This window comes from Phymastichus coffea, unplaced genomic scaffold, assembly GCF_024137745.1.
Source record: "Phymastichus coffea isolate CEN01 unplaced genomic scaffold, Cenicafe_Pcof_1.1 PCOF00081, whole genome shotgun sequence".
NCBI classification, from domain to species: domain Eukaryota; kingdom Metazoa; phylum Arthropoda; class Insecta; order Hymenoptera; family Eulophidae; genus Phymastichus; species Phymastichus coffea.
In genome coordinates this window covers 1,063,319-1,086,373 of record NW_026706892.1, presented here as the reverse complement: position 1 = coordinate 1,086,373, position 23,055 = coordinate 1,063,319, and the positions used below count along the sequence as shown (strand labels likewise).

Genomic DNA, 23,055 nt, shown 5'->3' with positions numbered 1-23,055 from the left:
TTTTGTTCCTCGAGAAATATAGAAAGTAAGAACAGTTATATAGTCGTTCTCTTCGCTCTTTTAAATGCCGACGATTTCTATGAAATTAAGCGCGCCTCGGATAATTGATCCTGTCGGTCGGTTGCGCGGCGCTCTGAAAAGTTTGAGAACCGACGCAAAACCGCGCGTACGAAGAGAACGCTTCGCGGCTCGTGCCCGTGCGAACGCCGCCGCGCGTTTCCAACGGAAGCGCGAGCGGCGTCAAGGCACGTCGCTATGCCGGATATGCGCTATCGTTGCGAACTCCTCCTACGCGCGCAAACGAAAACAAAGTGCGCGTGCTTCCCAGGGATGCGTCGCACCATTAATAATTATTCCTCGATTCCCATTAAGCCGCTCTGAGAATTTTCCTACGCACGAGTCATTGGCTCGGTACGGTGTCACGGATGGTGCAAAAGAAAGCGATTATCCGATATTTCTCTGTCCCTCTCTCTCTCGATTTTCATGGCGCCTCGGCCTGCGACAATCTCAAGTGTTTAAGCCTCGTTAGTAGGATAATAGGCGGTTGAGGACAGGCAACAACGCCTTGAGGCGACCGGCGCGACGGGGAGCCGCTGCGATTTTCGAAAGGTCACGCCCCGACTTCGCTTTCGGCGCAGTAACTTTTATCTGCGCCGGTAGCGAACGCCTACGCGCAGGATACGACGCGATGCAGATATGACTGGCGGGGGAGACGTCCGTCGATCGCGCAAAAGTGGGTGTTTGCGTCGGCAGAGCGAGGTACACACTTGCGTGCAGCGCGGAGTCTCTCTCTCTCACTCGCACAGAAGCACAAGAAGGGAAAGGATGTAATTTTAGCTCGGAATGCTAACTGTACACTCGCGAGCGCGAGCTCCGAAAAATTAAAACCGGCCCCTCGCGCGCGCGCCTACTCTCTCGATGGAACGCGTCGAAGAATTGCAAGCCGCCGTTTTTTTCTCTTTTCTTTCGGAGAAAGGCGGCACAACGAAGCTCCGCCGTCGTGGGCGGACCGATCGGGGAAAAGGTGCGCGGCACGGACTCCTAGACGAGCCTCGCGCGGGTATTTTCGCGCGAGCGCGCCACCGATAGGGAGGGCCGGCGACGAAGGGACGGAGGATCTAATCTTAGAAATCGTAACAATGACGATTGTGCGTCGCGAGCCACACGACTCTGTTTTGCCAGGCCGCTCGGTCGCGCGTTCTTTCGCGGAATCGCGGAAGGCAATACTTATTATACTCGGCGAACGCGCGACACGGAGACGCGCGCGCGCCTACGCAGCCCGATTGTTTTCTTCTTCGTTATCATGGGAGAGGAGCGATAAGACGTCGGCGAGATAAGAGGCGGCGAAGGAAAAAAAGCCGCATTCCTACGCGCGAAGGAGATAACGGCTGACCTTTCCGACGGCTCAATCGGCTTTTTTCTATGCGTGAAAGCACGCCGCGCTTCTCGTTTTACGCGTCGGCTTTCCCTCCGCGTTTCACTTTCTTTGTGCGCGCGCAGCCTCGGCTCTTCTGCCCGCGTCTCTCCTTCTCCGATAAGCAAATCGAGGTGCGTCGCAGGCTCCACGAGTTGCGGGATTCGTCGCCACGTCGATCGCACGAATCCGTAAGAAAACGGAATGCTCTCCTCCGCGTCGGTGGGTATCGTTCGATTACCTCGAAATCCGACCTCGGAGGTCAAAACCATCGGGGGCCGCGGAGCGTGACGATGAAATTGGCGATTGCTCGGGCTCTCGCGCGCACCTGGGGGACGCGCCGTGTCAACGCAACAAAGAGAGAAAGAGCTTGGAATGCCAACTCGAAAAGCGCTAAAAATAGCCCGGACAAATGGAAAAATGCGGAGGTACGAGCCAGGTCCTATTTGTGTATCGTCTCAGGAATTTCGCTTTGGCCCCGCGTGGTCGTTAACATTGCTCGTCTCTCTCGCGAGCCAAGGAATGCGAAAACTCGCTTGGTATACGCAAACGAGGTATTCCCGATGTTGCACCTTCGCTCCTTTTTTCTTCTCTCGGTGAAAAACGACGAAAAAAATGCGTCCGAGTTTCTTGAACTCGCGTGCGCGCGCTCATTTCCGTCTCAATCTCTCCCTCTTTTCGAGATTTTTCTGTGCATCCGCTATACCAAATCCTCCTCGGCGCGTATACGTGCAGCCTCCCCCTTCCCGTAATGCACTCGAAGGGCCCCACTCTCTCGGTCCGCTCGAGAGAGAGAGAAACAGAGTAGGGGCCCTTACGAGCGTAACTCCGGTAGCCACTACGACTCTCTCTCTCTCTCTCTCTCTCTCTCTCTCTCGCGAGGGAGAGGGACATTCCAATCTTCCTCGTGGCAAGTCACCGTGACTGGCTTCCCCTCCTTTATAAGCTACTGCGCGTACGTGTGCTGCTGCTCTGCCTTCTCTCCGCGCCTCTCTTTGCCTTTTTTTCCTCTCGCGGGGCCTCAACCGCTAAAAATCAACGATAATAATAAAGCACGCGCGCTCGCAAGAGAGAGAGAGAGAGAGAGAGAGAGAGAGAGAGACGCCTCTCATTGTTTGACGATTGCCGCCGGCCTCGTGCACGCACTTGGCGCTCGGAATTCGACGGATTCAAACGGCCGAAACTCGCGGATAGTGCATCGCGCGTGTTCAAGGTGAGCCCCGTGCGTGGAGCGCCGATCGCGACAAATAAGGCTCGCCGCGAGGGAGACAGGCGAAGTGCTCGCGCGCAATTACCCGCGCGATGCTCTCGAGATTCTTTCTCGTTGACCCGCGCGAGGGAAGCCGGCCGGCACTCGCGGCGCGCGGACGATCCTCGGGAAAGCTGCTGCTGGCCCGCGGCACCGAAAAAAAGAGCCGCGCCAAGCCTCGCGCGCTCCGCCCGACGCCGCGTGATCGCGCGAAATAATATCGCGCGCAACGCAGGAGGACGAGACGTCGCCGGCACCGCCGCCGCGGAGCGCGCAGGAGGAGGTGGCGGAGACGAGGAGGGGAGGCCATTTGCATCGGAATGCAATCCCCCTTGCACTTACCCACACATGCAACTCTCTGCGCCGACATTTTTCTCTAGTCGCTCTCCTGCTATTTCGCTCGCTCTCCTGCGCGCGTATCGCCGAGACTTGGTTTTTGCGAGGAGCGGGGGGGGGGGGGGGGGGATAGATACGTATCAATGAATCAAAACAGGATCTGGATAAAGAGCTCGTTCAACCCTTCCAATCGAGAATTCAATGGAAGAACGCGGACGCCGAGCTTCTCGGTGTTTTCGGCCATAATTACCAAACGTTCGGCAATCCTCAGCAGCAGCCGCAACTGACCGGAAGTCGTGCTCGTTGCCAGCTCAATTTCCCACGGCCTGCGCTTCCCTTACACACGAACGCGCGGCCGCGCGCCTTGTGGGAGTTTTCTCTCGGACTGCGGAGAGTGCGAGCGATTGATTCGTACCGGTTTGCGAAAGCTTCGCGCCTTTTCATCGGAACGCACGCAACGTTTCTTTGCATCGAAACCAACCAGATGGCTCTCCGTATGCGTCTGAACCTCCCATATGGACAATGGTTCGTGGAAAATTTGGGCGTGATTTTCGATCGACGAAAGCAAACAGCCGCGTTCCCGATGGTGATCTGGGTGCAAAATCTTCTCTAGCGTACAACGATCTTCACGCATAAACACACCTAGAAACTCAATTATCATCTGCGTTCGAATGGGTAACTTGGACGAGGCGTTCGCGGAAATTGACACGGTAAATCACTGCGCGCTAGTCGCAAAAACAGATCTATCGATAGCTCACTCTTGAAAATCGTTCGACAAAAAGATGCAGTTGTGAGCCGAGCTGGCTTTGTACCGTATGAGAGAAAAAGTTGGTCGACGCCCACCGCCACCCCCACATGGCAGGAAGCAGACATTAAAATCGAATTTACGGACGCCTCAAATTTTCGAATTCCTGCGGGCCTTTAATGCGAGCCGCAGCACGCCTTTGTTCGGCACTCGATAAAAAGCAAAGGAGAGAGAGAGAGAGAGCGAGAGGGAGAGAAAAGAAAGGAAAAAGGAAGAAGCGAATGCAAGAGCTCGGAACATTTTTCGGCGATGCGTTGGCTTTACAAATGAGTTTTCTGCGAATGAATCGCCGTCGGCCGCGCGAATATCTGTTATTAAAGAAATCATCGTTTCGAACGACGCTTGGCTTTCTAGTATCTGATTGCGCTGTCGCGAATCCGAACGCGACGGAGAGTTCGAGGCTGGAGAAGAAAAAGTTTAAATCCGAAATCCGCAGAGGCGTCGGAAGGCACGTCTCTCTCTCTCTCTCTCTCTCCCTCTCTCCCGCTCTCCCTCTCTCCTTCCCTCTCCTGCCTTTCGAATTTTTCAATAAATTCAAGGATAACCATATTGGCATCGATTCTCTCCGTGGGAAGTCGCTCACGCACACATGCATCGCTCGGAATGCGGGCGCCTTCTCTCTCTCTCTCATTTCTTTTATTTTGTTTCTTCATTTCGGAGCAATTAACCGCTCCGAAAGACAATCGGCGGAAGAAGACACACCCGATAAAAATTTTTAGGAAGCCGACTTGATTGAACCGCTGCTGCACCTCTACTGTCGCCCGAGAGAGAAGAAAAAAAGAATGAAACGTCTCTTTGGCTTGCGCGAGGCGAGCCAATCAATTACACAAAAGCGCTAATCCGAAGATTTATACGGCGAAAATTGAATGGAATAAATCAAGCTAATACATCTGCTAATGAGGATCATCCAAAGAATTCGCGTATTCCGCACACACGGACGAGTGGGGCGATCCATCAGTGAGCTCGAAAATCGTATTCAATTACCATAAAAGCGAAGTCGCTACTGAAAACACCGACGCACGCGCATCCGCGATGATAAATCGCGCGCGCGGCATCTTCGCCTTTGAACGTTGCCGCGCGCGCGCACGCGCGCCAGTCTCTCGTAAATATTCGGCGTTAGGCATACGCGCCGAAGCCTCCCTTCTTTATCGCCCGAAGAAAAAAAAAAAAAAAAAAAAAAACCCCGAACGGAAGCGGCTCTTGCAAATTATTCTTCCCGTGCCAATGTCTTTCCCTTTGCTCGTCGAGGTGCTCTCGAGGGCACGTCGTGATTACGGGAAGAAGGAGATCGAGCATTTCCGTCAGTTCCGCCATTGTCGCGCTCGATTTAGATCGTCAAAACAAATGGTCTCTTTCCAATATATCCATGTATTTGATCGTTTTTTCGCTTTGTTTTTGGGAGGCAAGCCAGGCGAAGTAGGCAGCTCTGTCGCGGAACAAAGGCTCACTCACCTCGAGTGCGTCCTGTGCGGTCTGCAGATACTCGCGGAGCATGTTCTCCTGGATGGCTCGCCACTCTTGTCTGGGGTCCTCCAGCTGTGTCGTTTCTGGAAGGAAACAGCGGCGCTCGTAAATGCATTGTTATGAAAGCTCGGCGCGGAGCGCTCTTACGAGGGAAATTGGAATTGGCCGATTGGGAAAGCGACAAGCGCACGCCGCCGCGGACAACTGCCGCAATCGATCCTATATAGTCCCCCCCCCCTTTAAGCGCCAATAGCTAAAGCAACGGAGTAAGTGAGTGAGAGAGAGAAGCCTATTATAGAGCGGCCGATTAACCGATTCTTGACCCCTTGGAAGCCTTATAACGTTGTTGCAGTCGCATTTTCCGTTCCGCTCCGTTCCGTCGAGCCCGTCGACACCCACGATTCTCCTCTTCGTTTTACTTTCTGAAAAGACCCGACGTCAACGCTCCATTGGTACGACGTCGCGGCGATTTTTCAAAGCCAACAGCGAGTTGCCGCGCGAAACAACGAAACAGATATAACATTGAAAGCAACTATTAATAAACTAGCATCCAGGCATCGAGCTCGTAAAATTTAACATGTGGCTCGTAAAATTGAAATATTCTCCGCGTTGTATATGCTTGCATCGACGGCGAAGTATGTCGCAAGGCGACGTGCGACGACGACGACGACGACGACGACGAACTGTGCTCTCGTCGAGCAGCGAGAAAAGACAAAACGAGAGCAGCGCGCGCGCGTGGAGACTTGAATAATATATGTAGATGTGTACTCACGGTTAACATGATTGATGTAGTAAGCGCCCACGTGCTTGTCGTAGGCCTCCTCCCAGCCGAGTGGTAGCTCGTTGCCGATGCAGTCTGCGAATGTCTGGGGCTTGGTGAACCTGCGCGAATAACGAAGTGATTATGCGCTTTTTTCCTCTGCGTTCGTTCCTCTCTTTCTTTCTCGCCTTGCACCTGCCGACTTGTTGCAAAACGACCGATCGCCCCGTCGCCTCGCTCGTGCGAATATTTTTCGGATTTGAAAAAGCATAGCGGTGTTGAAAGGAAAAGTATATCGCAAGGAGCAACGGCATTAATATTTAACGCCTGCCAACGCACCATCGACGACTAGAGAGCGTTTGATATGAATTCATTAGCAGCTAATCAATGTGCACACGCTTAGCATTTAATTAGTCCATTTACATATGGAATTTCGCGAGAGAGACATGTGTTATAACAGCGCACGACGATTGCGACAAAATAACACGGCTTTTGATTGTTTCCTACGAGGACTCTTTTTAATCGGAAAACAAGTTTGATTCATCGTGGTGATGCTTCCGTAGAATAACGCTGTGAATTTTTAAAAGAAAAGCAGTCCAGGTTTAGATTGAAATGCCCCGTGTTTGTCGTTTCCGGTCGACAAACTTTTAGGGGTCCCACTTCCTTCGCCGAGCCTCCGGAAATTCCGTTCGAGCCAACATCAGTTGGATATCAATCCACACACACGCACACGTACAATAAAATCTATTCGAGGCAGTCGCGTGGGCTTGCATTTTTATTTCTACCTGCCGAGCCGCTTTGAGCCATCTTTCGGCTATCACAGTATGTTTCGTATTTTTCAAAGTTTTTAATGTAGATAGTTAAAGTGGAATTCGGACAGATTTTTTGATCCAACTTGATTTGATAACAATATTATAAATGCAGTAATCAGTAGAATACAATCTTAGAGGATTTATATTGCTTTATGGAAATTTTTGTACTTTCAAATCCAAGTATTGAAAAATTGATTCATTTGTTTATAAGAAAATAAACACATCTTTGATGTATTAAATTACCGTTATATTTCATTAATCTTTCCAAAAAGTCGAACTAGTTTTTGAAAAGAAAGTATTGCGTAGTTCAACTATATTAAAAAAATTCCCTGACAAACATTCACCAAAAGATTAAAAATACATAATACACAAAAACCTGAAAAATTACATAAATTCATCGAACAAAATAAAAAAGAAGCAGAAGAAACACGATAAAAAAAATAGAAGAACGTGACTCCTCGAAAAAATATGGCAATCGAGCATATGGCTGACAACGGAATTCGACGATAATTGCACGTTATACCTCTCTTCGGACAAAAATCCCAAACCCGTTAACATCGATCAAAAAAGAAACCTCTCTCTCTCGCTCCGATACCGAGTATAAAAATTCCTTGTACGTCAGGTTCGTTAAACAATCTTGCGCAAAGTCCCGCCTAATGAAGACAAGTCGCACTTAATTATTATTTTCCTTCTTTCTTTTCACCATCGTCTCTTCATCAATTTAATGTCTTCATTTGCACCTTTACAAACAACCATTTGACATTACACATTGCGACGGTTAAAAACAATACCCCCTTTCTGTCGTTTAACGAGCAATATTACGCTGCAAAGCATTCCGAAGCGTGTTGGAATCACCTCTCCCTCGCGGAATACGCCCGCGCGGCTACTCATCGAGCTTATAATATGGATTTACCTATCAAGATCTTCCCGAGTCCGGTTGCTCGATTAGTTTGCACTTTACTGGCTCTGACGATGATTCAAATCAAATTCGTGATCGTTATCACATGTCATTTGTGTGCCGAAAAAATGTACTTGCATCTGCATACAATTTGCATTTGATTAAACTCATTTAATCAAAACTAAGATATACAATTGTCCAACTTTCCTTGTGTATCTATTCTCGTCGATGTTGTTTTTTATTTTCAAAAATGCAAATTTCAACTTAATAAAATCACGCGAGACCCAGATATTTGCAGAGAAAGCGTGAAAACTGAAGCGATACAAAAAAAAAATTGAATTAAAAATTAGCATTTATCAAAATTTTAAGACCTTCACGGATGATAACTTAAAAAACAAGAAAAATATTCCACTACTCTCACAAAAAAAGCAACAAGAAAAGAGAAAAAAGTGTGCGGGTGCAGTAAGCGTGTTACGTGACTTTCCGCGTGGCGCCACACACATACAGACGGATTCAGGAAACACACACATTGTGTCTACGGGGGCCTGGCTTCTACAACTCGCTCGGCTGGCAAAACTAGCCGTTTTCACTTTCACCGCGAATTCCTTTGCTTAACGCGTGTACGAAAAGAAGGCGAGAGGGGGGACGGGGGGAGGGGCGCGGAGGTCGCATTCGCATACACACAACACAGCCCACGCTGTTAGGTAAGTGCACTTGAAAGCGCGCTTGCGAAACTGAATTTTTTTGTTGTTTCTTTCCCACCTGACGCAAGTCCTCGGAAATTTTGGCCAATGCATCCGCGAACGCGCACGCGGGCCGCTCGCGCCGCCGTGCAATCGACTCGATTAATTTGTTTACGAGCGCGCCGAGACTCTCGCGCCCAATAACGCGCCACCTTGTTCCATTATCGAGCGCGGGCGATCTTTGGGCGTTAATATTTGTCCGGCGCGCGCGTTACGCAATCGAGCGCGACAGCCTAATCGACCGACGACGGCATGCGCACCGAGCGTATACTTTCCATGCGGGGAACCGGCTCGCGCGCATTCCTTTTTATTTCATTCATAAAGCCAACGTGGAATAACTAGCGAAGCCCGACGTGTTTTCTGCGGCAACCGACTTATGGCGGCGACGACCGAATAATCCGATGGCTGTTAATGTCGGGCTCGTCTGGATTGTAGTTTGAGCACGTAAGTTGACGAAAAGAAAAAAGAAGACGCCAAGAAAGATATTGTCTAGGAGCCAGACGAGCGGGGCTGTTGTGGCCGGTAGGGGTAAAATGTTTCACCCGATTTATTTTTATGCATTCTGAACACACGAGGGCAATAAATAGTTTATTAATAGTTCTATCAACATTTTCAGAGCGGCAAAGTATTCCCTATATTATAGGGAATAAGTGGGTTATTGCAGATTTCAAAAATATTTAATAGACCTCGAGACATTTTAATTTTTATCTGACAACCGCATTGTGCGTCTTTGCTCGCGCCGTTTTGTTACATAAATTGCAACATCTCGGTTTCTACGCAATATTTTTTCAATTTAAAGAGTGCCATCTCTTCATTACGCGCATGGCACATTTCAAATTAGTACTGAGGCCATAAATCAATTTTTCATTGTCATTTGAACAGTCAATTTGTTAATAACTAATTAATGACACTCGTCTCGATGAGCATTCCTGGAAATTCGTATTCAGCGGGTCAAAATACATAAAAGCCACTTGAATAGAATATTTTACCCTGTCGGACCCCCCACCCCCAGCTCCAGATCACCTACATCCGCGCTTCCTCGCGAACGGCGTGGAAAAAGGAGCGGGGCAAAGGAGGAGGAAAAGGCCAAGTAGTGAATCGAGGTCTCGAAACGATAAAACGATGTCGCCATCACACATACGCGTATCGATGTGCGCGCGATAGGATGCAAACGAGGCTGCTGCTGCTGCTGCTGCTGTTGCGGAAAAGGAGGCTCCCGTGGGCGTACGCTCGGCCAGTGCGATCGGTCGTGCTGCCGCTCTTCCCTTGCCCCGTAAAGAAGACGACGGCTCAAGAACTAACCACGCACGGAGAGTTCGAGATTAGCGTTACTTTTCACAGCGATGGCGCGTGGCAATAACGCAAGGAGATTGTTTTTATCAGCTGGTTATTTCACGTCGACACAATGAAATCGACAAGAGATCGACGAAAGTGACCTAGAAAGTCATTGTCATGGATGTACCGACGCTTATTATGATGACAACACATCACTCCGCGTATTTGTGTCTCGGAGTACATGTACGTATAATAAGAGGCAATCGACGCTCGCGAGCGCACGTGTGCTCGACCGTGACCCACTTCGAAGAAAGCAGAAAAATTAATTTCTTTTCCTTTCGACAAAGATGCAACGACGTGCTTTGGCGCGTACGAATGACAACGAGAAGGCGCGCGCGCGCCGTAGTGTGCCAAGGTCGTAACGTTCAAATTCCGGGCTTATCTCGTTGACTTTTTGGGCGATAACGCACCGGCCTGCTCTGTTTACGTCGGGTATTAATAGATCACAGTGCAGTATTTTCTACGAGAGCGATAACAACAACATCGCGAGCTGAATCTACGCGCGTGTTGCTCTGGCGAAGGGAGAGAGAGAGAGAGAGAGAGAGAGAGAGAGAGAGAGAGAGAGAGAGAGAGAGACGTTGCACCGGTTAGATGTGCGTCAGAGCTCTTGTGACGTCAAAGCGCGCCGAAAAAACCGATTGTTTTCGCCAAGGGGTAAACGCTCTCGCTCGCTCTCTCTCTCTCTCTCTCTCTCTCTCGCTCTTTGCGCGCGCGCTGCAAGATTTGTTGGCCAGATACCCCTTTCGCAGACGCAAATTGCCGATGCCGCGTAATTTGATACTCGTCTGCAAGGCTTTCGCTTTCTACCGCCTGGCGCGTCACTTTTTACGCGAGAAAATTGAGCTTTACGCGAGTGAGAGAGAGAGAGAGAGAGAGAACAGCAGAGCGTTTTATCGTCGACGTAATTTTGGCTTTGCGTTCTCCGACGGCACATCGGCGCACAAGATGAGGAGCAATGGCGACGCTATCGAAAAGGAGCGACCGGATCAAACGACACTCATTCACGAGGAATCCAACAAAAGTTCCGCAACTATATATACACGCGTAATCCGATTAGCCGCGCGAGAAAACCTGTTGAAAATTTCTCCGGCATCTATACATTGCGCAAGATACGACTTGCAGAAGTTGATCGTCGTCGTCGTCGTCGCGTTTCTCGCGAAATTACGTCAAACGCTGCCGCCGCCGTTCGTTACGCAAGCATCTTGTACGGCGAGACACACGCACACACACACACACACACACACACACACACACACACACGCGCGCGCGCACGTCGCAGCATCAGATCGGAACACGTAATTCGACGTGCATCGCGCATTCCACAGCCAAATGAGCTTCTCCTTCGCGTCTCGTAATTATTGCTCCCTTCGTTTTTTGATTGTTCTTTTATTTAGCTCGTAAAACGACGCAGCTGTTTTTCTTTTACGAGCTAGGAGATGAGTTGCCTAAACGTTGCTTTTGCTAGTGGGGTTTCAATTGATTTTTCTACAGGTCGGTTTCTCGTGGTCGCAAAAAAAGTGGTTTTCGACTATTTTCATGCTGATAGAGAAAATGACGAAGAGCTAAAGCTTCCATTAATTTGACTGCATGAATTTCAGTAGTAAATTATTCTGGATAGTTATTTTTAGTTGTATTTCATTTTGAACGCTGCACTTAATTTTCAAATGCGAAATGAATAACGATTTGCATACTTTCGCGAGTTAGGCAACATTTCTAATGCTTGAAAATCCGGTAGCCATGGATGCAGACACTACGCCATTTGCAACAGTGCTACTGCGATGGCTACCAAGGTAAAATCTTTCCCTCAAAAAAATGGTATCTTTCTAGATAATTTATTGATTTCTGATTGGCATGTGATCTTCTTAGAGTCAGTACTTGATGTAGCGAGGTGATCGTAAGTTTCCGGGAGTTTTCCCAGCAAAAATAATGCGATAAATCTCGCTAAACTTGCTATACATTTTTTAAACTTTTCACATATTTTTTATATTGATTTTGCTATAGTCATAACATACAGTTTTTAGTTAACTAACAGTTTTTGTAAATTAGTTAAAAATTATTTATAATTTATTCAGTTAACCAAATATTCATTTTACAGAAAACTGTTCACAATGCAGTCAAGTTTGGAAGCTCTTCATGTGTACAATAAAAAGTAGATAAAAAAATACGTAACAAACTAAATTTTTTTTTCCAACCTCAGTCGTTAATAAGCACCATTGCACTTTCTACATCAAGTTCAGTAGCAATAAACGCAGACTCAATGACGATGTTTAATTTGTTGTTTGTCTTTCAAATACTGAAAAATAGTCTCGTTTGATTGCATCAGTTTCTGCAAAAATCTACTCTTCAAAGTCAATGTAATTTTCTAAATATGAGAAATTGAAATGTCATTGAACTTGCGATAGGAAACTCATTGGTGCTATATTTAAAAAGGCTTGAAGCTGGAAAATAAAGTTGTGTTACGTAACCGTCGTATTTAATTTCTGACATCTATATTCAAAAACGTAGAATCGTTCTCGTTTGACTCTCTCGATTTCTGCAAGAGTTAATTCCGAAAAGATATTTCGACATATCAAAATATTATTGTAAGGTATTGTAATTGCTTTTGTGTAGGTCTATATAATGTAAGAAATAGAAGTATCATTAAACTTGACGTAGAAAATAATCAATGCAACTTAAAAAGACTTGAAGCTGTAAAAAATAATTTCGTTCTGTGGCGACTGTACTTAATTTCTGATGTCTGTATTTAAATACTAAAAAATGATCGCGTTTAAGTGCACCATTTCCTACAAGAATGGACAGTGAATGACACTGTCAACGTACTCATTCTAATGTGTAAAATCGAAATGTTGGCATCAATAAAAACGAAAAAAATGTTTTCTTACGTTTTTTTTAGAATTGGATAAGAGACGAATGATTATATGGTTGACCTAACACAGAATCGCATTCTCCAGCTCAAAAAATACCATAAATTATATTTTGTGTTTTTTCTCGTCGAATTTTAAGCCTTCCTGAGTTTTGAAAACATGTGAATTTCATTAAACGAGTCAAAATTGTGATTTCATTGATATTTTAGTTTTTACGAATTACAATATGTTATATAGCTCTATAAGGACCGAAATTTGAGGTAGAAGAAAAAACATACGGTTTCCGACGTATTTTCAAACGTAGAACTTGAACCGTTTATCATTTGTTCTCAAATGAAAAAAATATATGGAAACACAGAGTTGAGTCACTGGTGCGTGAAAATCCGAAAATGGAACGAAACGGGCATTCTCTACGAGAAATGGGCGAAGAAATGGGCGCGCGCGCAACAGGAAAAAGCCAACGTCACAATGCGAACCGAGCGAGCAAATTTGCCGTTCCGAGGCGAAGACAAGCGAGCCTCGGCGGACGGTCGCGCGAATCGCGGGCGCCGGGGCTCGGCACGCAAGGACGGCGCGGCCGCGAAGGCCGAGACACGTCCCTGGATCGGCGATCGCGTCGCGCGCGTCCTCGCGCATTCCGCAATCTCGCGAGGCGCGATCGCGCGCTCTCTCGCCATCTCTCGCGGCGCGCAGTGCCTTTTCGGCGCGCGCGCGAACGCCTTCTACAGCCGCGTGCACGCTCTTATCGCCGCGTGTTTCTCGGAAGCTTGCGAAACCGATAGCTGCGCGACAAACACGCATGGCTTGTCTTTCGCCGGGGAGCCTGGCGCTTTGTTCGGGCGCGCGCGCGCGTGCTCGCCTTACTTTCGCGCTTTCGCGAGGCCGAGGGGATCGTCGCGCAGATGCTCACCTGCAACAGAAAGCACAGTTTGCGAATTCCACTCGAACGGACAAACAGTTAAATTTCATCAAGCGATTTGGATTGCGTTCGCGCTTCCCCGCGGATCATCGTCGAAAAGACGGATCGAACCGCAACGAAGTGCACGCGCGCGGGTAGAAAAGCCAAGCAGCGTCGTTGAAATTTATAGCCGCGTAATGGCTTACAATGGGGCGCACGAGTGGAAATGAATAGAGAAACGGCGAAGCTACGCTCGGGAGAGTTATTGAGCTGCTTGCCAAGATGTACAAGACAGTCGCGCAGAGAGGGACGTGTCGCAGCGAATCGACGGCCATTACATCAGGACGCCGTTATCAGCCGAACACGCCAAGCTGCGGTATTGCGCGCGCGCGCGCGCAAGGCCTTTGAACTGCGAAAAAATCGACATAACTGATTTAGTTCGCGGCGCGGGGCTTAGCCGCTTCTCGTCCTCGATCCATTCGCGCAAGGGAAAATCTCGGCCTCTCGTCGTCGGCGTGCGCGACGAATTTCGAAGGCGGCGTTCGCGTGTGCGCCGCGCTTCTCTGATGCAACGACGCGTGGCGGACGCACGCGCACCGCCCACTTATCAGCGGCTCGTCGGGACGAGCGTTCACGCTCGTAGTTCTGGTGGCGTCACGCTACGGCGACGGGCCGCGTCGCCGAAACGCCGATATTTCTGCTATCGCGATGACACGGCCGCAAAGGAATGCGAACTCCGCGCCGAGTCATAATTTCCCAATCGTCGGCCGTTGCCGAAGCAGCGAAAAATCGCGCGTACAATAGGAGAGAGAGAGAGAGAGAGAGAGAGAGAGAGAGAGAGAGAGAGAGAGAGAGAGAGAGAGAGAAACGCTTAATTAGCCAGAGGGGAAATTCCGAGAAAACTCCCGTTTTACGCGCGCGCGGCGAGAGACAAAGAGAAGCAGCAGCACCGCACCTTTTACCTCCGCATTCTCGCATATACCCGCATGCGCACACACACGCGCGCACATTACTCGCACGAGAGTTTTACGCAGAAACCGGCAACGGGTGGTTTTACTGCCGCCGCAGTGATTTTCTCCACTGTGATCGGTTAATCGTGCGCTATGCAGCGGCATTTTCTCTCGGTTCGTGCTCGTGGACTGCTTTGATTTTAATACCTTTTCACGGCTCTCCCGCGAGTTTGACGCTAATACGTATGTCTCATGATGTCGGCTAATAATGATTTTTCGCTTTTTTTTTTCCAAAGTGGAAACTTTCCTATTAATTAGCCAATGAGCGTAGCATTGGCAGATGACGAGTATTTAACGTCGAGGTATTTCGGACGTATAAATGTAACTACTGTCTTTGAACGATTCTCGAACGCTACCTCTAGACTCTATCAACTTTCAGACGAAAAGCTGTGTCACGCCAAAAAGGAGAAAAGAAAAAAAAAAGGCAGAGCCTTTGGCACGCGAGCGGCGACTGACCCAGTATTTTCTTCACTTCTCGCGCAATACGAAATATTTGCGCGTGGGACGACGATTAGAAGGCACGCGAGGAATTATGGATTTCGACATGTTTGAGCGTGTGTGCCAGGTGTTTTTTTTCCTTGCTTGCCGGCGTCGCTACAGCTCCGACAGAGACTTTCGAGGATTTAACGGGATAAAAAAAAAAGATTTTTTTTTTTCATTTTGAAAGTGTCTATCTGTGTTATTGATTTTTATGCTGATGAGATGTTAATGTGTTTTACTACAACTAACCATGTGAGCTTTTAAGAGAATAATAGACGTCTATTACGTTCGACTTTTCGTATGGTTTCCGCTTCGTTCGTTATCCCAAGCTTGACTGCATTTTTAACGTATCGATGCTCTTCGTTGGTTGGGAATCTAAATATTATTGGATATTTTTTCTTCTTTTTGTCCGTCTTTGAAGTAATCGAAAACGCAGCAACAAATCAATCGAATCGCCGCCGCTACCTAATCTGCCAGCCGCCATAAGACAACAGAGCAAAAGGAGAAAAGTCAATAGACAGATGAAATAAATCCCAGCTCGTAAACCACATTCACAGCAAAATGGAAAAAAAAAATCGCATACAAAAGGAGATATAAAAGCCGAACGAATGAGTTAGTGTTGCGTGTAGGCGTCATCGGCTGAATACTTGCTCTCTCAAGGGCACGCGCCAATTTTCACTGTGGATATTGTAGCGAAGTATTGATAATTGGAATTCTTCTCTTGTATGCGAGCTATACGATTTGCATGTGAATAGATATTGGCGTGATTTACGAGATCTCATCCACAAGCGCGCGATTCCATTCGGAAATTGAGATTTTTTATTATTTTTTTTTTTTTCAACGGGACGTTTTATTTGGCGTGCGAAACGCTCACAAGCCCGGCATTAAAAGGTTTTCAGTGTGCGCGATAAAATAGCTCGGTTTACGGTCGCGCTAATTAGTTATCTTCGTTGGTCGAGCGTATTCTCGATGAAAATTACGCGGGAATTGAAAATTCATGCATTCAGTTATAATTACGCCAACGTGAAAACTCTCATGCTGCAACGAATTCGATTCTCACGCGCTCCACGACCTACGGGAGAAAAAAAAACTGGCGCATAATCATACCGCGGAATACATAAATTTTCGCCCTTAAATGGCAATTAGCCGTGTTCCCGGGGAGAAGAAAAAACCGCCCCCTCTCTCTGAAAACCACCGACGTTTGCGTCACGCCCCGCGCGCGCGCGCGCTGCGTGATTGTTTGCTAATTAATGAGAACAACGCTGCGCAGCAGGTGACTCCTTTTTCTCTTTTCAGCAGCAGGTTGAATGAAAATTCTTGCGACACTCGGTCATCGCGAGCGACGATTGCGAAATCTTTCTTCTTTTAGTCATGCGTCTGTTTTTATTGGGTTCGCCCCGTAAAACAATATCAAGTGTGACTCAACAATGCCTCTTCACTCTTTGATTGACTTTCACTGACGACGCGAGCAATGTCAGCGTCGAGCGCGAGCGAAAGGCCGGCTTCGCGTGTCGTCACTTTTGGGAGGGGCGAGCCTTAACGTCAATTATGGACGGCGGCTTCGTCGTCGACGGGATTGTGAAGTCGAGATAGAACGCTCGCCACGGCCAAATTCGCGAGCGTGGAAAATTCCATGCACGAGCGCGACGAGGAGAGAGAGAGTGAGAGAGACTGGATGGAATGCTCGGCCGAGAGCGGCTAATTGGATATTTGTTTGCTCAAGAAAGTTGCTCGCGCTAATAATAAATGTCGGCCGCCGAGATGGGCGATCGAGCGAAATGCTCTTGCGAGTCACTGAACTGCGGCTTCGGCCGCGACGCTTTGGCGCTGGCGGAGGTGGCGAGAGCCGATCGATCGCCGCGGCGTGCCTCGTCCAAAAGTCCGCGCCGGCAGATCGCGTCGAAGACAATGGCGGAGAGAAGGGCAAAAGTGACCGGCGCGGCTGGAATGCCAGGTATTTTTCTAAGCGCGGCTCGCGCAGATGGCGAGCAGATGTCAGGCGCGACGCTCGGCTCCGACCTGCTGCCACTTTGTAGCGCCCCTGACTTTTTTATCTTGTCATCTTCGTCTCCGTTTCTCGCTGCGACTTTCCAGGCCTCTGCGCCGGTTAATTTTGGCGCACGAGCCGCCGGTGCCGGAGGGGGGGCTTCGAGTAGGCACCGATATGCCTTCGATTTCCACGTAACCTCGTCAGCGCCGTGCTCCCAAAAAGAGCCGGGAATTCCACCTCGGATGTTTACTCGGTCGCGAGCATTCCCGGAGATCGGATAAGCGCGGTGCGCGATCTTTCAGCTGTCCCGATTGCAAGGCGAGCAGCTTTCAAATCGTAAATACGGAAGAGAGAGATTCGCGCGCGAGACAGCTACAGCGTTATACAGCCCGTCGACGACGATTCGCGGAATACAATCTCGCGTGCGTTCTGTGTCGAATCCTCGGCGAGAAGGGCTTCGCGCGATACGCGGAACTGCGCGCGAGTTATTTTCATCGGTTTCTATTCTGCCGCGGAGCGCGGAAAAAAGAAAGCGGAGCTGCACACAGCCGCGCGGAATGCGCTGAAAGCTCGTAAAAGTCTATTTTGGGCGCGCGGGCGGCGTTGGCCACGGAAGGGAAAAAAACAGGCGCACTGAATCGCGGAGAGAGGAGCGAGCGCGCGATGTGAAACGAACGGCGCACACGTAGCGGAAACTGCACGCGGAATGCCGACTTTCACCCTCCTCGGACGCGCAGCTCTCGCGAGAGAGAGGCTGCGCGATATGAGCTTCCAGGAGGTCCGTCTGTCTGCGTGCACTCTCCGAGAGCCGAGCAGCGCTGACCCGAAAAATCGGCGCGTGCGTGCCCTCGCAAGAGGCGACGAGATGTTTTTTTTTTTTTTCTCTCTCTCTCTCTCAACAGTAAGACTTCTCCGTTGGCACTGACTAAACACCTGTTTTTCGCACGGATGGTCAGATTCAGTGAGCAGCTCTGTACTGGTGATGGCGCGCGCACAACGCACAATGGCATCGAACGCACATTTCGACCTCGCCGAATTGCCAGTAATTTGTCTTGGCGCATGAGTGCAGTCGACCGAAAGCTCTCTCGCTCGACTTTCTTATAATACACAGAGAGTGGACCGAATCGACGTCGCATTCCCCGATGATTGCGGGTAATTGGCTCTTTCTCTCACTCGCCCACTTGAAATATAGAGGAAGGAATTACTGAGCTCGCGTTCACTCTGGTATTACCTACTTTTCTCTCTCTCTCTCTCTCTCTCTCTCTCTCTCTCTCTCTCTCTCTCTCTCTCTCTCTCTCTCTCTCTCTCTTGCGCGCGCGCGCGATAGAGTCATAAAATACCACGAGGATTCAATCTCGATTATGCTTCTCGTCGATGATTTGCTGCGCGCGAAGGGAATGCCGGCAAAGTTGCGCGATAACAGACTCTTATCGAAACGCTGAAGCGCGTCACGGCGAGGCAGAGAAAAAAAACCAAGGTAATTTAAAAGCAATTTAATGCGAGGTCGAGAGAGCGAGAGAAGGGACGACACGCGCAGTAGCGACCGGTAGCCTTTTGCCACTTGGCTTATTCGCTCATTATTACGGCTCCGGACACGAAAATTGAAAGATTAGCTCCCCTCTCTTCTCTTTTGTTTCAACTGCGCGCTTGCAAGTTTGGCGCTTCTGCGTGCTACTCGGGTGAACTTTAATTGTGGTCCGCGGGGAGAAAATCAAGGCTGTCAAGAAAACCGAATTTTAGGAATGTAGAATAGGCCACGAATCGTGCAAGAAATCGTCACGGATCCTCGAATACAAATCGGTATCGGACGAGACAGATAGTTTCTCGGTATTTGGAAGTTGTAAAAGACGCGTGGGTGAAGGGATCCATCGTGCTGGGTCGACCTTCGAAGCGGGAGACGGAAGGCGCGCGCGCGATCAACGAATGTATGGAGATAAACAAGTTATTCAAAAAACAAAAAAAAAAGAAAAAGGTAAGTCAGGCGTCGAGGTATGGAGCGAGAAGACCTCATTACGGCCAGAGTTGTCAGCCTTTGACAACAGCGACGAAAAAACGCATGCGAGTTTCTCCTTTCACCGTCGTCGCGTCGCCCGGAAGCTCCCACGCAAGCTAAATATCCCCCTAGAAGAGAAAAAAAAAAGAAACGAACGCTCCCCCCCCCCCCTTCGTCCCTCCTCCCCCGCCCTTCCTCGTCACTCGTCAATTGCTCGGGAGGGTTTTATCGGTTTGCGGAATCGATCTTCTTTATTACACATACGGCGCGCGATTTCAAGTGATCCGACCGATGACAGTGCCGATACGTGTTTCCTTTTCGAAGCAGACCTTTTTCTACTAAATCGCTGGCTGATTTTATTGCCGGTTGGAGGTGAATGGTTTTTACACCGAATATGCAATGAGCGACTTGTCTGCAGATTTTCATATGTTTGCTGATAATGTTTGCTTGGCATTTTTTTTCTTCTCTTTTCGCTTTGGAATTCGGCTGGATTGCTAATTATCGGGTATGATTAGCAAACCATAAAATCGAATAAATTTCTCCGCAGAAACGTCGCTTGACCGGACCGCATTCGATTCGCACGCTTGATTTACATTCGTCTGGCTGAGAGGGAAGGCAATTGTTCTGTTTGAGCAGCGGATTAGAACAGCGGCCGCATTGCCCTAAAAAGAAACGTATTTGCCGAGCAATCGAAATGTCTCTTGAGCAGCGCGAAGAAAAACACAGATGGACGATCGCAAGAGGCCTCCTCGCTCGTGCCTTTTCATTTCTTTTATCAGCGAAAATCGCTTTCGGTATGCATAATAAACGAGCTCGATGCGAATTACGCGCCTTCGAAGATAGCGAGCGCGAAAAGAAAGCGAGCAGCCTATCCCTCGACGCAAGTAAATCGGTGTTGTCTTTTATCCACCAAGCGATAAGCAAATCAAGAAAGAGAAAGAGAGAGAGAGAGAGCGAGAGAGAGAACGAGAGGTATTAGGCAATTGCGACGAATTTTTTCGCGCTGACATCATTATAACGTAACGCTCTTCTCTCTTTCCATCTCTTTTTTTTCTGCCGGGTATCGTTCGCACGGAAACCACGGACGGACGGCCAAAGTATTTTAATCCGTCGCGTCGGTGAGCAACGGATCGCCCTGAAAATCGTATTGCGCGACCGTTAATTGAAATGCTGAGTGTGTTCGGCGGAAAACTCGCCTCGCTTTTCCGCAAATCACGCGACGCGCAGTCGATCCTCGGGCCCGCAAAACGTTCAATTCTCGAGGTTCTCCAAGACGATGCGGGATTCCCGACTAAATTTGCGGCCAGCCTTTTCGGAGAACGAGCGTCTAAATCTAGAAATTCATGCCAATCATTGCGTTTATTCAATGCTATTCCGTGGAATTGACAGACGGGCGTCTGATCAACGAGAATAGACTTTTCAATGAGTCAATTTCCACGAGAACAAAAAAAAAACAAGATCTTACGACTGTCTCGCTTTTTCTTGTCAAAGCGATAAATTCCTGTATTGAGATGTTTAGCGATTAATCGTTTTGCACTTGTGTAATCTCGCGCGATATCAATGGGAAAGCGCGAGATAAAACTACTGGAGAGCCGCGCGCGCGAAGTGACATGCTCAAAAAAGCCTCTTATTCAATCGAATAAACCATGAAAACAAAAACAAGCATCCATCGGACAATGAAATCAATAATTCGAGCGTCCCGAGGGAGCTCGGCAACAGAAGCAGAAATGCACGTGCGCCTCTCTCGCGATGAAAACTCCTCTGCTGCAACAGCAACGAACGTGGCGTTCGCTCGCGCACGAGAGAGAGAGAGAGAGAGAAACCGCGAATTCCCGTTAAGACGTACCGTACAGAAGTTGACTTCGTGTGTCAATATGTTTGCTTGAACGCGCGCGCAATGCTGATTTTTCTCCTCTGCCATTTTTGCATAACTCGCGACTAATTAAACGGTAATGGTCGCGCTGATAACGCGTTTTTTGACTCCGATTATCTGCGACGATAATAGACGCCTCTATATATGGATTCGAAAGCACTCGTAATTAAAAATAAATTTCATAAACATGCGAATATCTACAATGAAAAAGAGCCCGCGGAGATAAGCAACTGCGAGAAATACAATTATCCGTTTGGTTTCCTTGAACGCGAAAATTCAATTGATCGCGGAGGCTTAGCGCGTTTACGCTTTGCGACGCCCGTAATAATACCGTTCATAGATAGAGAGAGAGAGAGAGAGAGAGAGAGAGAGAGCGCATCGTAAACAACCAAATGTCAATCACACGTTATAATCTGGCATCACGTGCGCGTTGGCATACACAATCGTTTTCGTTTCAAACGCGGCGCCTTCATTCTTATTAATGCACTCTTATCTCTCCCTCACTCTCTCTATCTCTGGTCATGTTACTCGGAATTCCCATGCGCTCGCGTTGAAGTGCAAAGAGGGGCTCGCGGCAGGCCTTGACGCGGCCCTGGCGCATCGGAATGCGGGCGCGGCAAGTATATCGCGCGAACGGCCGCCGCTGCCGCGCGGAGTACACAGCCGTCTGTCTACCGCATATACTCCACATCGCCTATATGCTCGCCGCCGCTCTTTGCTCTCGCTCTGCTCTCCGCACACGCGCTTTCATGCACAAGCGCGCGCGAGAAGAAACGTGTAAATAAATAAATTTAGAATGCGCGCAGATCAAAGAGGCGGCGAGCGGTGGCGAGCGGCGGCGAGCGGCGACGGCTGCTGCAGCGCGTCAAATGGGATTCCATGGAGACGCGTTGCGTCGCGTGCGAGATTGCGCTGAGAGCATCGTCGGCGAATGATCTTCGGAGTGATGTCGCTCGCGATGCGTGCCTCGCGACCTCGAAACGACACCGCCGACGAAGAAAACAGCGAATCTCGCGAGAGGAGCTTTGGAGGCGAGGGGCCTTAAAGCGAGCGAGGCCCGTCACTGCATTTCGCTCGCGCGCTGGCTGCTATACGCGCCGGAAAAAGTAGTAAATGCGAACTCTCCGCGCGCGAGGACGTGCACGTTACTCTCTCGCATGTAGCAGGCACTGAAACCACGCGGCCTCTCCGATGTGTGTATATATATACACACGCACACATACACACACGTACATGCAGGCGCGAGCGAGAGAGGCCGGTTTCCAAGCGATGTACTTGATTCTTTCTCTGCTCGTTTTTTTTTCGCGATGCTCCGACCGAAACGATCGCGCACGGACAACTGTTGGTTCTGCGATCAAGCGTCGGCAATCGTGAGAAAAGTGTATAAGTGAATGATAACAAACTGACCTATCACGTGGATCGATCCAGGTGGTCTTCCTAGTGTTGTGATCGATGAAGTACATCTTGCCATCGTAGTCGTGAGCGACGTCCCACCCTTCCGGAAGCGGTATCTCCCCATTCCGTCTCCTTGGCATTATTTTCACTGCGCTCTAAATCCATATCCAAAAACAATCACTCGTTTTTTTGCTTTCTTTCGTAACCGGCGCGCGATCCTCCCTCTCCTTTGCAGTATGCAACGCTGCAGCATCAGCAGCAGTTTTATCAAGCCAAAGTTACAGCCGCGGTCTCTCTCTCTCTCTCTCTCTCTGCCGCCTCCCGATGTTTTAGTTTTTTAGATTTTTCTCTTTAAACTTTACTCCATTTCCGCGAGCGAGCGCCCACGCTCAATTCAGCATGCGATATCGGAATTCCGATTGAAGGTTTTTTTAGAAAGCTAAAGAAAACCCGCAAGCTAGCGCGAGGCGACAAGATTCACCGCTTGAAGAGGCTTTCTAAAAATCAAATGACAAAACAGACACGCGCACACTGAGACGCGAGAGGACCCGCGGGTTTATACACTAAGGTATAGTCGGTGAGCGAGTGATAGAGAGAAAGAGAGAGAAACGGCAAAAGAGGCTAGAAATAGCATACGATTTCCACGCGCGCTGCGTGCCGCGCTCGGCGTTACAAACGCGAACGCTGCGCGAAAAAGCCGGACAACCGAGCTATACATAAAGCACACACACGGCTG

General features: G+C 48.9%; 1 protein-coding gene across 1 annotated transcript in view; it reads right to left on the bottom strand.

The window, feature by feature from the left end:
* Positions 1–23,055, bottom strand: part of LOC131668620 (protein kibra) — a 40,174-nt gene that overhangs the window by 16,577 nt on the left and 542 nt on the right. Inside the window, exons 2-4 of the mRNA XM_058942953.1 lie at positions 22,332–22,474; positions 6,041–6,150; positions 5,257–5,351 (exon numbers count right to left, since the gene is read on the bottom strand). Coding sequence (XP_058798936.1) covers positions 5,257–5,351; positions 6,041–6,150; positions 22,332–22,459 — 333 coding nt within the window. The 5' untranslated portion in view covers positions 22,460–22,474. The remainder of the gene's footprint in view (positions 1–5,256; positions 5,352–6,040; positions 6,151–22,331; positions 22,475–23,055) is intronic.